Source organism: Dermacentor andersoni, chromosome 5 (assembly GCF_023375885.2).
Source record: "Dermacentor andersoni chromosome 5, qqDerAnde1_hic_scaffold, whole genome shotgun sequence".
NCBI classification, from domain to species: Eukaryota; Metazoa; Arthropoda; class Arachnida; order Ixodida; family Ixodidae; genus Dermacentor; species Dermacentor andersoni.
This window is the reverse complement of record NC_092818.1, coordinates 153,702,652-153,716,588: the sequence shown is the minus strand read 5'-3', so window position 1 is coordinate 153,716,588 and position 13,937 is coordinate 153,702,652. Positions and strand designations below refer to the sequence as shown.

At 46.4% G+C, this 13,937-nt stretch overlaps 1 protein-coding gene across 8 annotated transcripts in view; it reads right to left on the bottom strand.

The window, feature by feature from the left end:
- The window catches only part of Stat92E (Signal transducer and transcription activator Stat92E), a 160,495-nt gene that overhangs the window by 83,247 nt on the left and 63,311 nt on the right, over positions 1 to 13,937 (bottom strand). For 6 of the 8 annotated variants that reach the window (XR_008612670.2, XM_050178929.3, XM_055071151.2 and 3 more), the window contains exons 13-16: positions 9,946 to 10,120; positions 9,071 to 9,221; positions 6,681 to 6,820; positions 124 to 279 (exon numbers count right to left, since the gene is read on the bottom strand). Coding sequence is in view for 7 of the 8 variants with exons in the window: in XM_050178929.3 (XP_050034886.1) it covers positions 124 to 279; positions 6,681 to 6,820; positions 9,071 to 9,221; positions 9,946 to 10,120 (622 nt within the window). In the remaining variant the exon portion in view is untranslated. The remainder of the gene's footprint in view (positions 1 to 123; positions 280 to 6,680; positions 6,821 to 9,070; positions 9,222 to 9,945; positions 10,121 to 13,937) is intronic. The other 2 variants (XM_055071153.2, XM_050178928.3) reach the window with 1 other exon arrangement.

Here is a 13,937-nt window from a genome sequence, read left to right as displayed (position 1 = left end):
AAAAACCTCCGCGCGTGAGGCCTGCAATTGCCGTTGACTAGCAGTACGGCACATCTGTAGTGCGAATGGCAGGAATGCGCCTCAAACGTCCATATAAACCAGAAACTATAGCCATCAACCTACCTGTGACGGGAGTGTAGTATTTCCCAAAAGCCTGGTCCTTGGGTATGTCAGGGTACATGAAGGTGAGCTGCTGGAGGTCGCTCACCCTGTCCGCCAGGCTTCGAATGGTGAAGTCTCGGCTAGTGAAGGGCTGGATCATTATCACTTCTTTCGTGTCTACACAAAAACAAGAAAGGAGAGGCAAAATATGAATGTACCCCTCACCATGGTAGCAAGAAAATCCCTTGTATTTACAATCTTCTGAGCCTGCTAACAAGGATAACACTAAGCATTAGAGACAGTACAGATGTATGCTGAGCTACTGCAAGATGTGCCCATGTTCACCAGTGCTGGTGGCAGCATTCTCTGATGATGTGGTCAATCATAAAATGATTTTTTATAAACCCTGTGCTGCACAGCTTTTTTTTTTCATAATGTTTATATTTTCAATAAAATGTTTACACCAAGGAATAAGCAGATCATGAGTACAGTGGAACCCTGCTTATAGGACTCCCGGTTTTACAACAAATTAGCGCAGTCTCGGCAAAATCCCCACAGAAGCAATGGATTAAAAACCCCGGTTATCCAACGCAATTTTATGTCTCTCGCTACGCTGAAATAGCGGCTTTTCTTCTCTACAATCACTTTCTCCCTCTCTTCTTGGCGGTGTCGCCTCTCGTCGCGTTGGGGAAGCGTTTCTCGCCTTCCAGTTTCACTGTGCTTGATGCCATGCGTTTTATTGCCAGTTCGTGGAACGCAGTGTCACGAAGCACAATAGCTAACTCGATCAAGCACTGTGGCTTTAAGCGAGAGACTGCCTCCTCTGCTGGGGACGCAACGACCTCGATGCCGCTCAAGGCCAATGCAGGCTTCGCCGACAACGATTTCGAGGGTTTAAACCTCACCACGACCTTCGCCAAGTATGTGGAGGCCGATGACAATGTTGCGATCTGTGGCGAGGCGTCGCTGGATGATGCCATCGAGGAGGCCTTGCTTAGTGCCGACACCGCTGCGACGTCGGACAAGGACGACGACAATGCCACAGATGCCATGCCTGTGCCTACCACGTCTGCCGAGGTGCTACGGCACATACGACGGCATCCGGAATTTCATCTGTTCACGCGACGCCAAAGAGGACCTATATATATTACCTCGAATGTAGGCCGAACAAAAAAAGTGAGGACAGCGTTCACAAAATGCAAACAGCATTTACTGAATCTGAATGTGCAGAGCTCATTCAACGTCATCGTCGCTGTGTTCCTTGTCACTGTCACCTTCAAACAGTGCACTATCTTCAGTACCCTCAAGTGCATTAGATATGCTGCACTTTTTAAAAGCGCGCACGATCAAAGTACCTGGGATGTTGTCCCACGCTGCAGCTACCCAGCCCGCCAGCTGCGATAGCGATGCACATTTGATGCGGCCCATTGCCGTCGTGATAACACCACGCCACACACCGATACGGCCGACACAGCACAGGTCAAAATGGCAACCTCGCTTGTGTACGGTTGGCTACTGGCACAGCTAGTAGCGGCTCCGATACTGACTTTTCTAGATGGCGCTAGCTATGCACCATATTTAGCAGTCTCAATGAAAAACTGGCGTGCTCTTTAAAATCCTCGAATCTAAGCCAACCCTCGAGTTTGGAATATGATTATTTGAAAAAAACTATCGTCCTAGATTCGAATACAGTAGAACCCCGCTGTTACGTTCCTCACTGCTGCGTTTTCCCGGCTGCTACGTCGTTTTCATCCGGTCCCGGCATAGCTTCCATAGGATCCAATGTATAAGGAACCCCGCTGTTACGTAGTAGCTGTGAACACGTTCCCGCTTGATGCGTCGCAACCCGAACCCGCCTGGGCTAAAGTAGGCAACGCGCTTCAACCGCCATTTTTACTTCTGACGAGTTTTGACCGGGCTTGGCCGGGCTTGGCTATGGAACTGGCTGCAAGAAGCCGCACGCCAGTTCGAGAGGCCGCCACTAGGTGGCCATTCGTGAAAAAATGCTCTCGCTATCATCACTGTGATTACGGTCCCCGCATGGTTTGTTGGACGGGCGGACGGATCGGCTCACGGAAACTCGGGAGAGGCCCTGACGTCACTCTTTGTGAAGCTATAGCTAAAGGGAAGCCGGAAGTTGGCGTTGCTCCGCCTATCGGGCCAGCTCTCCTCTCTTGTTTACATTTCTCGCGGAACCACACCGCGCTGCGTGCAATGGGCTGCTCGGACGCGCGCGCTCCGCAGCAATACTAAACAATCGTTAGCACGTTAGCATGATTACGCCAAAGAGGGCAAAATTTCCAGCGGATATTCCTTCGTCCGTTGCCATTGCCATGGCACGGTGACGACGAGTGGCGCGGTGACGACGAGGAGCACGAGCCGCATGATGCCGGGGAGTTGCCAAATCCTAGCTTTGGAGAAGCCGTCACGGCTCTGGACCTCCTCCGCAGGTACATCGCACCTCACAGCGACGCTGACAGCAATGCGGCCTTCCAGGCTATTGAGAAACGAGTGGTGATTTCTAGCGAGCGAAAGAAACGGCTAGCCACCATTCTAGACTTTTTTAAGTTCTAAGCGCACTCTGTGGAAATAAATTGTCTGTAGTTGAAGCTGCACTTTTTTCATTCATTTTCGGAGCTTTCCTCACTGTTGCGTTTTCCCGGCTGTTACGTTATTTTCCTCGGTCCGGTGAAAAACGTATGAACAAGGTTCCACTGTAAATACGGTATGTTCGGATTTTACTACGCCCGTATTTTAAGACGCTTTTTCGCGTTCCCGAGAAAGTCGTATAATCGGGGTTCCACTGTAGTGACTGCAGTAAAATGGCGTGCACTTTGGTCAGACAGCATTAACAAAATCTCATCACAAGCTCCACAGCGTCTACAACTTTCAGTATTTCGCTATTCAGTATTTCGCTATATTTCGCTATAGTGTAATACTTTGGATCACAATGCAAAACTATCACTTTTAATGAGCACATTCCAAGATAATAGAAGCAGACTTGGCAAAATAAATTTGTCGACAAGCACACTTCCAGCGCGTACTGCTTTTACTTCCTACTGCAGTCGACAGCAGTAACAGAATAGACACCGGAGAAGCTGTGATGTCAAGGAATGCCACAATGTTGCATTTGGCCGAGAGCATGAGGGTTCCAGGCCTGGGAGAAAACAACTCAAGGAGGCTTTTACAGAAGGCTTTTACATACTTCTTAGGAGCCAGTCAGGAGCAGTCACACTGTCCGCAAGTAGCTCTCAGACTACGAGAACTGTTGTTGGGCGCACCAGCGAACGAAATCCCACACTTGCTCCGTGAGTGTTATGAGTTACGATTCCACAGCATGTCCGACGCTCAATTATCACATTTCAGCACCTGTCTGACTGCCAGTAAGTGGATGCCACCAGGGGCTATGGTTGTGCGAATTGTGGATTTTGAGTTCGAAGCGAACTCAAAGCGAATAGTGATTATGGCCGAATATTTTCGAACCGAATTTCGAATAGTTGTTAAAATAAACTTGGCCCAAAGGTGATATCCAAGAGCATTATTAGATGAGATTAGATAGAAGCAGACTTGGCAAAATAAATTAGTCGACAAGCACACTTCCAGCGCGTACTGCTTTTACTTCCTACTGCAGTCGACAGCAGTAGGAAGTAAAACTAATTGGTGAAAATGAAAAAAAAAAATTATGGGGTTTTACGTGCCAAAACCACTTTCTGATTATGGGGCACGCCGTAGTGGGGGACTCCGGAAATTTTGACCACCTGGGGTTCTTTAACGTGCACCTAAATCTAAGTACACGGGTGTTTTCGCATTTCGCCCCCATCGAAATGCGGCCGCCGTGGCCGGGATTCGATCCCGCGACCTCGTGCTCAGCAGCCTAACACCATAGGCCACTGAGCAACCACGGCGGGTAATTGGTGAAAATGAGACCACAATAATTTCTAGTATGAATTATTTATTAGAACACAAATATGAAAGACTAAACGAAATGGGACACAGAGTTCAGTCAGTTGTCATGAAGGAATATAAGTTGTTCGACTTGCTCTGGAAGCAGGTGCTCTCTCCTGGTCGTCACAATGTTGCCTGCAGATGAGAAGACCCTTTCGCTGGATGCCTGGGTAGCTGGAATTGACAGGTACCTCTGCAACTATAGCCACCGCAGGGTAGAGCTGGGAGCCCAAGGTTGACCACCACAGGAGGGGATCCTCTGACCGGCCAAGCAGTGCGGTTTGGAGACACTCATTCACCTGTTTCTTGTACAGGGACATGCCAACCGACTGCAGTCTTTCCTCTGAAGCCATCTTCACTTTTGAAAATGCAGCCCACACACAGCATGCCTCTTCTTTGGTGCTGCGGTGCTTTCATTCGCTCGGGCTTCTTCTGTCCCACACGGGTGGAGTTTTTCAACTTCAGAAAGCAGCAGGCTACTCGCCCAAACCTCTTCGCTTGGTGCGGGATGAAAAATTGCCTTATAACAGGGATCTACCAGCGTTGCAAGCACCAACAGTGGACACAGCTTCACATCCACAAACCTAGTCTTCAGACTTCGCAGGAGGCTGCCATCAAAGGAGGCTGCCTCACTGGCTCCCAAAATGTACTCTTTCAGAGTAATCTCGGTGCACTAAAGCAAGGGTATCACCTGCGAGAGTGTTGGGTATGTGGTTGCAGAAAGTTCTGTTGTTGCTTCCTGAATGGGCTGAAGTACACTGACCAGCCCTGCCATTAGCTTCCACTCCGCGGACGACAGGTTTTCAGCACAATCCGACTCTGACAGCTCTGCAGAAGTTGCGGTACGAAGCTCAAGGAGCCTCGACATCATGGCATGTTCGCTATTCCAGCGCGTACGTACGTCTTGCATGACTTCGAGGGGCTCAATCCCCATATTTTTTGCATTTCTTGCAGTCGGGCGCACGCTCGAGTGCTACGTTTGTAGTGACCAACAATAGCACGTGCCTTTGCACATAGCTGAAAGAAAGGTTGTGCTTGATTTTTTTGCGTCAGTGATGCAGAGTTGCAGAGTGTGGGCGAAACACTGAACCCTGTGCCACTGGGAATGCTGCATGGCAGCGACGAAGTTTCTGCCATTATCAGTGACAATATATGTCGGCAAGTCTTTTGGAAGCTCCCAATTCCTAATCACCTTCTGCAGAAACTGGCGAATGTTTTCCGCGGTACAGTCTTCAGCCATTTGACCGCATGTTAGAGTGTAGGTGTGCAGCACGAACTTCCTGTCCATTATGTAGCATTACGTAGCTCTGACAAGCGCGCGAGGTCCAGCTGTCGGTGGTCAAACTGTAGCACCCGACTCCAGCATCAATTATTGACCGGAGCGCTTTCATAACTTCAGCCTTTTTTGCGGCGTACAAATTGGGGATCACCGATCTCGAAAATGTGGTCCTTGAGGGCACTCTGTACTCGGCAATAGCCCACCTCAGCAGTTCGACAAAGCCACTTTTCTTGACCACGCTGTAGGAGTGCAAGCCCCTCGCGATGAAGGTCGCAATCTTCTCAGTCAACTGCCTCGCCTTCGGTGCAGTCGATTTCAATGTTGGCCGAAAATGCGATGAAATTGACGGCTGCGGCGTAGACTGCCCAGCGGTCTTCTTTTGTCTTTCCCGGGTGGTGCATTCTTCTTCGTAGGTCGCATACAAGCTCGGATGCTTTTTCAGGTGGTTTGCAAGGATTGTTGTTGTCCCTGTTAGCGTCTTCAGTAACTTTTTGCACTGCTGACACCGTGCTTCGCTTTTAGATGGAAGTTTACAGAAATACCTCCAAACTGGGTTTTTTACACTGTCGTCTACTTTACCAACCAACGAGGCTTCCGCCATTTTTAACTTTGACAGTGTCGATGTCATTCTCATTCACTGAGCCTCAGAAACGTTGACCTCAGCATATCGTTTTTTATTGAAATATTATAGTAAATGACTACAATATTTAAAAAAAAGGATAAATTAATGAAGCGATTATTTAAAAGAGGAAACCTGTGTCAGATCAAAATAAAGAGTTATCTTTATCGGAACCTCATATTCTAACTGTAGATTTGGCGCTGGTGAGAAAAGACTGCTGGCAACAAACGCGTCAAGATGGCGTCGCCCTATGCCGGCGTTGTATCAGCATATCGTCGCTCTTTTTTCTTTCTTTTTGGCAGTTGGTAAACAAAGTCGATTGAATGATTATAAATAATATATTTGAAAGCTCCCGCCATAATATTTATACAGTTTTGCCGAATGTGTGAGTTTTTTTATCTTAAAAACTCTGCTTTACCGATTATTGGACAGTAAACAGACCCGCGACCGTGAGTTTGCCAACACTTCGAAAAGCGCGAATATTACAAGTGCCCTCGAAGCGAATATCGAATAGCATATTATTCAAAAGTACTATTCGAAAATTAAAATATTCGCACAAGACTACCAGGGGCGCATCACCACAATAACACCAGCAGTGCTGTGGCTGTGCCTCCATCGTAATAATGGTAACTTTGACCCTGTGTGATCATCCTAAAATATAGCCCCCACCACGAGTTACAACATGGACAGTCTTACAAGTCTCAAGCACACAAACGCCATGCTACTTGTGCATACCTTGCTGAGGATCCTCGTGCAGCCAGGCGATTGTGACGCCGCCCAGCTCGGAGTCGCTGAAACGCAGCAGGAACGTCCCATTGCAGCCTTGCCGAAGCATATCCTCTGCCTGGCGTCGGCCAACGAAGCCCCACACCACGCTACCAGAGAATGAAGAGCCATGCAAAATAGCAAAAAAAAAAAAATAACAATAATAATAAGAGACTGAGAAAACATAACTTGAGACAGAACAACCAGACAGCCAGAACAACAGACAGACAGTTTTTTAATATTACCAGTCTATACTGATTAAGGGGGGACGAGGCACTTCAAAAAAACTTTTTTTATTTTTTAGATAATTTGAATAAATATTGCACAATGAATGTATTTTCACCAACTGATCTCAAAAATTTAATTTTTTTCTACGATAAATATTTTTAATGGTATCCAAAACAGGATGTTCATTGTTTAGGGCCTAATTAGCTAATTAACAGCAACTTGCACGGCAATGCACAGCTCACAGAATTGATTCTGAATGTTCATAGTGCTTCGTAAGCTATAAATCATTGTCATGGGCTGTTTTGAAGTGAAGTTATAGGTTGAAAAATTAAATTATGGGGTTTTACGTGCCAAAACCACTTTCTGAATATGAGGCACACCGTAGTGGAGGACTCCGGAAATTTCGACCACCTGGGGTTCTTTTAACGTGCACCTAAATCTAAGCACACGGGTGTTTTCGCATTTCGCCCCTATCGAAATGCGGCCGCCGTGGCCGGGATTCGATCCCAGAAGTTATAGGTTGTCAAACTTAGTCATAACAAATGCCCAAGTTGACATTTTTCTATAATCAAGGTAGGAATTTTTTATGACTAAGTTTGACAACATATAACTTCGTTCAAAAATGGCATAAAGCAACAATTTATAGCTTATGACACACTATGAACATTCAGAATCGATTCAGTGTGCTGTATGTCATCGAGCAAGTTGCTGTTAATTAGCTTATTAGGACCTAAACAAAGAACATCTTCTTGTGGATATTATAAAAGATATTTAACATTTAAAAAAATAATTGCATTTCTGAGATCAGCTGGTAAAAATACATTAACTGTGCAAGTTTCATTATAATAAGAAATTAGCTAATTGCCTCGTTCCCCCTTAAGCATTGCTCTTCAGCATCCCTTTAATGCATCATGCTTCTGTACACGTAAGCCCAGGAAATCACACTGTTCCACTGCTTGTACCCTGTCCGCCAAAAATGCAACTGGCTGGAAAAATCAATAAATTACAGTATTAAAAATGTGGAAAGAGAATACAGTTAGAAGACGTAGTGCAGTGCCTTCGAATTCATACCCTTTGATTTGGAAAGCTTATGTCTCGATTACTTTCAGGCAGAAGTGACATGTTTCGCACCTCAAGTTGCTACAGAAAATTGCCACAGAAAAGTCTTAATATGAAAAGTAATTTTGGTCTGCTTGCACTTTCAAATTCTCAGATCAGCTATCGAAACATTGACATACACTCTTGACTAAACTCTGGATAGTATTAAAGGTGTCCAGTGCAAAGTGTTGCCGCAATAGATGCAGATTGTGGAGCTGCCTTCACCGTATGATGAAGTAAAATCTTTGTGAACACTGCTGATTTCACCATCACTCATTTCTTTCGTAACGACGATCACTAGGGTGCTGGTACAGTGATCGCATGCTGACGAATTCCATGACTTTCTTAAATTATAAGCAGAAATGTCTCTGGAACACAGGAAATGTATGATGCACTATTGCCGGTGGCATAGCATGCACATTAACATACCTTTTAAATAAGCTTTCACAATAAATGCAGTACACTGTCAGCATACACTACACGAAAATTTGTTCTGTCGTCACCTTGCCATGACAACGGCGATGACCCTGGCTCAGACCGCTGGCTGTTGCATGTGTATTCCCAATGGTATTTTCGAAGATGTTCAAAGGCAATGGATGTTGCATTTTATTCATTCATTACCATTTTCTTAGTGTCAGGTCTTGCAAAAGCAGCTCTCATGTATTAATTGTTTCTTTTTTGAGATTGTGACAATCAGATTTACTTCACGAAAACGTTGAAGCAAAAATGTATCCATCACATACTTCATTGTGGCAATAATTTTAATTTAAGTTCTATGGAACACTGATGGGGAATAACGAAAACTTCATTGTGTAGTAAATTGCACAGAACTGGCATTTGTTATGACTCGATTCAACTGTAGTTGAATCCATTCATAACAATGCGAATATTCAACTGCAGTTGAATCCATTTGCATGCATTATCAGTAAGCATGTATGAGAACTGCTGAGATATGTTTTTTTGTTTCTTTTTTTGTTTTTGTTTCCACTTCAGCTTGCAGTGACAAATGTGGTAGTTCACCAAGTACTACACACCTGTCATTCCATGGTGCTCGAAGGTGTTCACGGGTGACTTTCATGATGGCATAAAACCACTCCCAAAAAGTAAAGTTGCGTTCAGGTAGTGGCTCCTTGCAGAACTGAGACCAGCTGACAGGCATGTTGGTGAAATCCTGAATCTGTGGGTCTGGAGTGCACACCAAGTTTTAGTTAAACTCGCGCTTTCACACTTTCAATGAGGAAGTGGCTCCATACTTCAAGGGACTAGACAAGTCAGCAAAATACACACGTCAGCAAGAACTTTTGCAAATAACAGTCAAAGACATTTATGGTTTACGTTAACTGAGCGGGGTACTCAAGCAAAGAAAACTCACAGTCCCAATGAACTCACACTGCACCCTTGCTATCACATGGCCTGGCAGAATAATTCCACATTACAGCATATGACCTGACATTATTCATGCACTAGCATACCTGCCAAGTTCGGAGAACTCAAATCCAGGAGATATTGTGACAGGGAAGAGGGGTGGGAGAGGGGGGATCGATGCAATTACTTTCGTGTGACTAGCTTGGTAATTATCCACATCTACAGGTAACAGTGTTCCAGCACTGTACTTTTTTTTTCTTTGTTCTGCTGTACTAAGACAGCATGCTCGACACTGTGCCAGGAATGCTGTTACCCAACATGCTGATGTGCCCGTTGCTAGTCCTGCAAAACATAACCAAAGTGGTTGTGTATCCCCAAAAGTGAACAGCTGGAAATGACATCGCTCCCTCCAATCACACTCCAGCAAAACTTCACCAAAGTGGCTGTATCTCTGAAAGTGAACGACTTCAACCCCCTCATCCTCGATAACAATCTGAAGACAGCTACAGAACAAAAAAAAATAGTGCTTTGACAGTGAACTCACTGCGGAAGATCTTTCCGGCCAGGTACCGCAGGTTGTCTTCAGACAGGCCTCTTCCTGTGGCAGACTTAAACTTCATGCTGAGCACTTCACCCAGCTGCGGCCAGGGAACCTTGTCGGGCACCGCAAAAGGAACACGGCCCTGGTTGTGGGAGGAGGATGAGGGACGACGCCTCTTCTATTGCCGCCAATCACCACAATCACACAGACGCAGCACACAGCAACAGGGAAATTGCGATGCCATGGAATTCCCCGCCCCCCCTCAGCACAGAGGGAGCAAGGGGAAAGGGACCAGGGAAGAGCAGAGGAGTCAGCACGGACAGCCAAGGTGCAGTGGTGATGGCAGCAGCAGCGGCAGCGTCGGGAGAGCAAAGCGCGGGTAGGAGTGAGCCGAAGTGGGAGCGGTGGTCAGTAGGGGCCAAGGTGAGGGAAGAGCAGATGAAGCAAGGCAGGAAAAGGTTAGTACCACATCTACAAGGAAAGGCGAGGATAGGGCTATACAAAGCAGCAATGTATACAACAGTGCAGTTAGTCATGCCAGGCGCGGGACGCAGGTGGCTCATGTGTTCACAAGCTGGCTCGCCTCTGTCAACAGCACTGTGCACAATTTCTCATAATCAACTGGAGGGATAGGTTAGGAAACACTACTTACGCAGGCGGGAGAGCTTCATGCAGTACAGGACATATAGTCCGGCGCTTTTAAAGAAGCCGTGAACTTTGATTTGGCTGGTCTCTTGTGCGAACTTCAAATATATATGTCTTAATTCCGAATTTTTCAGTTACAAAAAATGAAACCGTTGGTACGGTGTTCTTACAGAGGTGCCATGAGCACAGCGTCTGAGCAAACGCCCAGCAAATAGTTGCATTAAGGGATCATCTTACTGCTCTTGACAGCTCATGCAGTCCATAGTCAAAAGCATTACTACCTGATCAGACATGAAACAAGCCAAGCGAAAGCACTCCTCTGACACTCTTGTAGCGTAAAAAAGCTCAAACGGTCACTGGTTTGCATGCAAAAAGGAACAAAGAACAAGCTTGGTGGCATTTGCCACGACATTGTTTAAAATGATCCATCCACGAAGATCCTAAGCTGTGGCTAGGATAGACAAGAATTCTTGTTATAATGGGCTCACGTGGGCATTTAGAAGGCCTTAGAAATGATAGTCTATTGAATACGTGGCCACATACTGTTATTATTTGAATCTAGGCAGACAGCGTTATTCAAATAACCATGTACCATACTCTAGGGTCAGCTTAGATTTGAGGATACTAAAAAACGCGCCAGTCTGTAATTGAAAATGATAAATGTAGTGCATAGCTAACGCCATCGAGAAAAGTCAGTATCATAGTCACTACTAGATGCGCCAGTAGCCAACTGAAGCACATGAGCGACGTTGCCATTTCATACCTGCCAACCTGGCGAGATAAAAAAATCGGGAGACATTATTCGCGCCGAGGGGGGGGGGGGGGGTCGCATCATTGTTTCAACTTCCGGTGGCCTTAGCAACTCGGTGAAACATGTTCTCCATCAGCGTTTTATTATTTTTCCAACCATAGACCACTGTACGTTACACCTTTCTTTATTACGAATGTCCTCTGGAAGACTGTATGCCTGTAGTGTGGCAAACTCAGCTTCGAGAGCACCTAAAGCATCTTCAGCAGATTCATTGGCATCTTGGGGCAGCAGCTGAGGGAAACTCTGAATAAAGAAACGAAGACTCGAGCACGATGCCTGTGAAATAAATTTCAGGTCGGCCACTTCTGCATTCTTCTTAGTTGCATTTCAGGGTTGCATCTACATCCATAGCGCTTCGCCTCGTCTCATTTCGGAAATATTTTCCGTAGAAGAGGCCCAACGTAGTCACTGACACTAAGGGGTAGGTTGTGTTCGACGAGGAATACCGTAAACAGGCACTCCACACGTATGACACTGTCATCGCACTTGTTCCGGAGAAAGTTCACTATGTTGCCTTGCTGCTCAGCAGTACGAACATAGCTTTGATGCTTCGCCGTGGAAACTTGCAGTTTCAAGTCGCCGTTGACACCGTGAGACACACTGACGTCGCATCCAAACGTTCTACAAAATGCAATATGTTCTCCTTTTCTTGATGTCAAAAAGCACGGAAATTCAGAAGTTCACAATAACTTCTGCAAATACCTTTTCTTCGAGTTTGGTAGCGCCATGGCATCAAGCACACGAGAATTCTAACTTAACGCGGTACACCGCACACGCAGCCTAGCCAGCACTAATCATACACAAAAGCAGCAGCAACAAGATGCACCATGGATAGACACTGTACCATGGAGGAAGGCATGCATGAAATGCAAGAACTACATTGGCTCTGGCTTTGGTCGGCTTACTAGGCACCATGAGGAGAGGCCCTACCCCCTCACGCGCTAGGAGAAAAGTGTGGAGGAAATGACGCAGTAGGTTCTCCTTTGTATTGCTGTTTTTTTATTTCTTTGCTGTAGTGGCCCCGCCTTTCGGGCCACAATGGCAGCTTTGTTTTTGTTCTGTGCGCCCACACGTGTTGCTCCGTAGGTTTCATACCGTAGCAAAGGCGCCGTGCGGGCAGGTTTGCGTTGGTCTACGTGCTTTGTTGCGCTGCATTATCTGGACCGTGCTCTACCGGATTTCGCTGTGGCCAGGTGGGACAGGAGGAACTAAGGTAGTGAAATGAACGCGCATGCAACGCTGTATGAAATGTACCGCGCCACGGCAATGGCAACGGACGAAGGAATATCCGCGGGAAATTTTGCCCTCTTTGGCGGAATCATGCTAACGTGCTAACGATTGTTTAGTATTGCTGCGGAGCGCGCGGGTCCGAGCAGCACGGTTGCGCGCAGCGCGGCGTGGTTTCGCGAGAAATGTAAACAAGAGAGGAGAGCTGGCCCGATAGGCGGAGCAACGCCACGAGCAACGTCAACTTTCGGCTTCACTTTCACTTCACAAAGAGTGACGTCAAGGCCTCTCCTGAGTTTCCTTCCTCCGTGCTAGACGCTGTAGTCGGCTGCTTAGTCGATGATACCGATGGTGCTAGTGCTGCCGTTGTTGGTGATGCTGACAATTACGATGCGGCTGTAGATTCCGCGGTGCCCGGTTTCGCAAAAACCATTATTGCGCGAACAGAGACCACTTTTCGGGAGATATAATATAGTGATCGTACAATCGGAAAGTAAAATCGGGAGTCTCCCGGGCAAATTGGGAGGGTTGGCAAGTATGCCATTTTGATCTGTGTCGTATTGGCCTGCGGCGCGGCTTTATCGTAATGGCACCAAATAGGTGATGCCACTGCAGTGTCGCTTTCAATCAAAAAGTTGTGCTAGCCGCAGAGGAATCGTCAAACTTAAGCCAGGCGGGACTTCAGCATCAATGAGAAAAACGTCCGTCTTTGGAGGGGGCAACAGGAGACGCTTTTTGAGTTTGCCACAATGAGGAGATGACAGCGATAAGGAAGATAAGCGCACGATAACAGGGAGAAGTTGTTCACAGAGATCGCACCACGTTTAGATGCGTATGAGCCGTGCAGCACTGTCTACGCATGCATATGCGCGCGGACATGAGCTTGCACGTGTCCGCAACCGTAAGGGGCTAGCAGCGATGACGACTTGGAGTGAGCTCAGCATGTTTATACTAAATAAATGATGTTTTGCGAATGCTGCCCTCACTTTTCTGTTCGGCCTACATTCGAGGTAAGCTTTTTTTATTTGTTCTGGCTTCGGACATTTCGGGGTCGGCTTAGAACCGGGGTCGGCCTAGGTTTGAGTAAATACGGTAAGTGGTGCTACACAGCCAGCTTCAATGACTGTCATAAATAGTCGGGATTCGACGGCACTGTGCTCAACTCTATAGAAATTTCAAACACCTTCAAACGAGACAGTGGGTTTTACACCATATTAAAAATGCATTAATGAAATACATAACACAGACTATTCATTTATCAATTAAAAGTTATTTAGTCTCTTGCATTAGCGATGGGTCGCAGTTTCACATC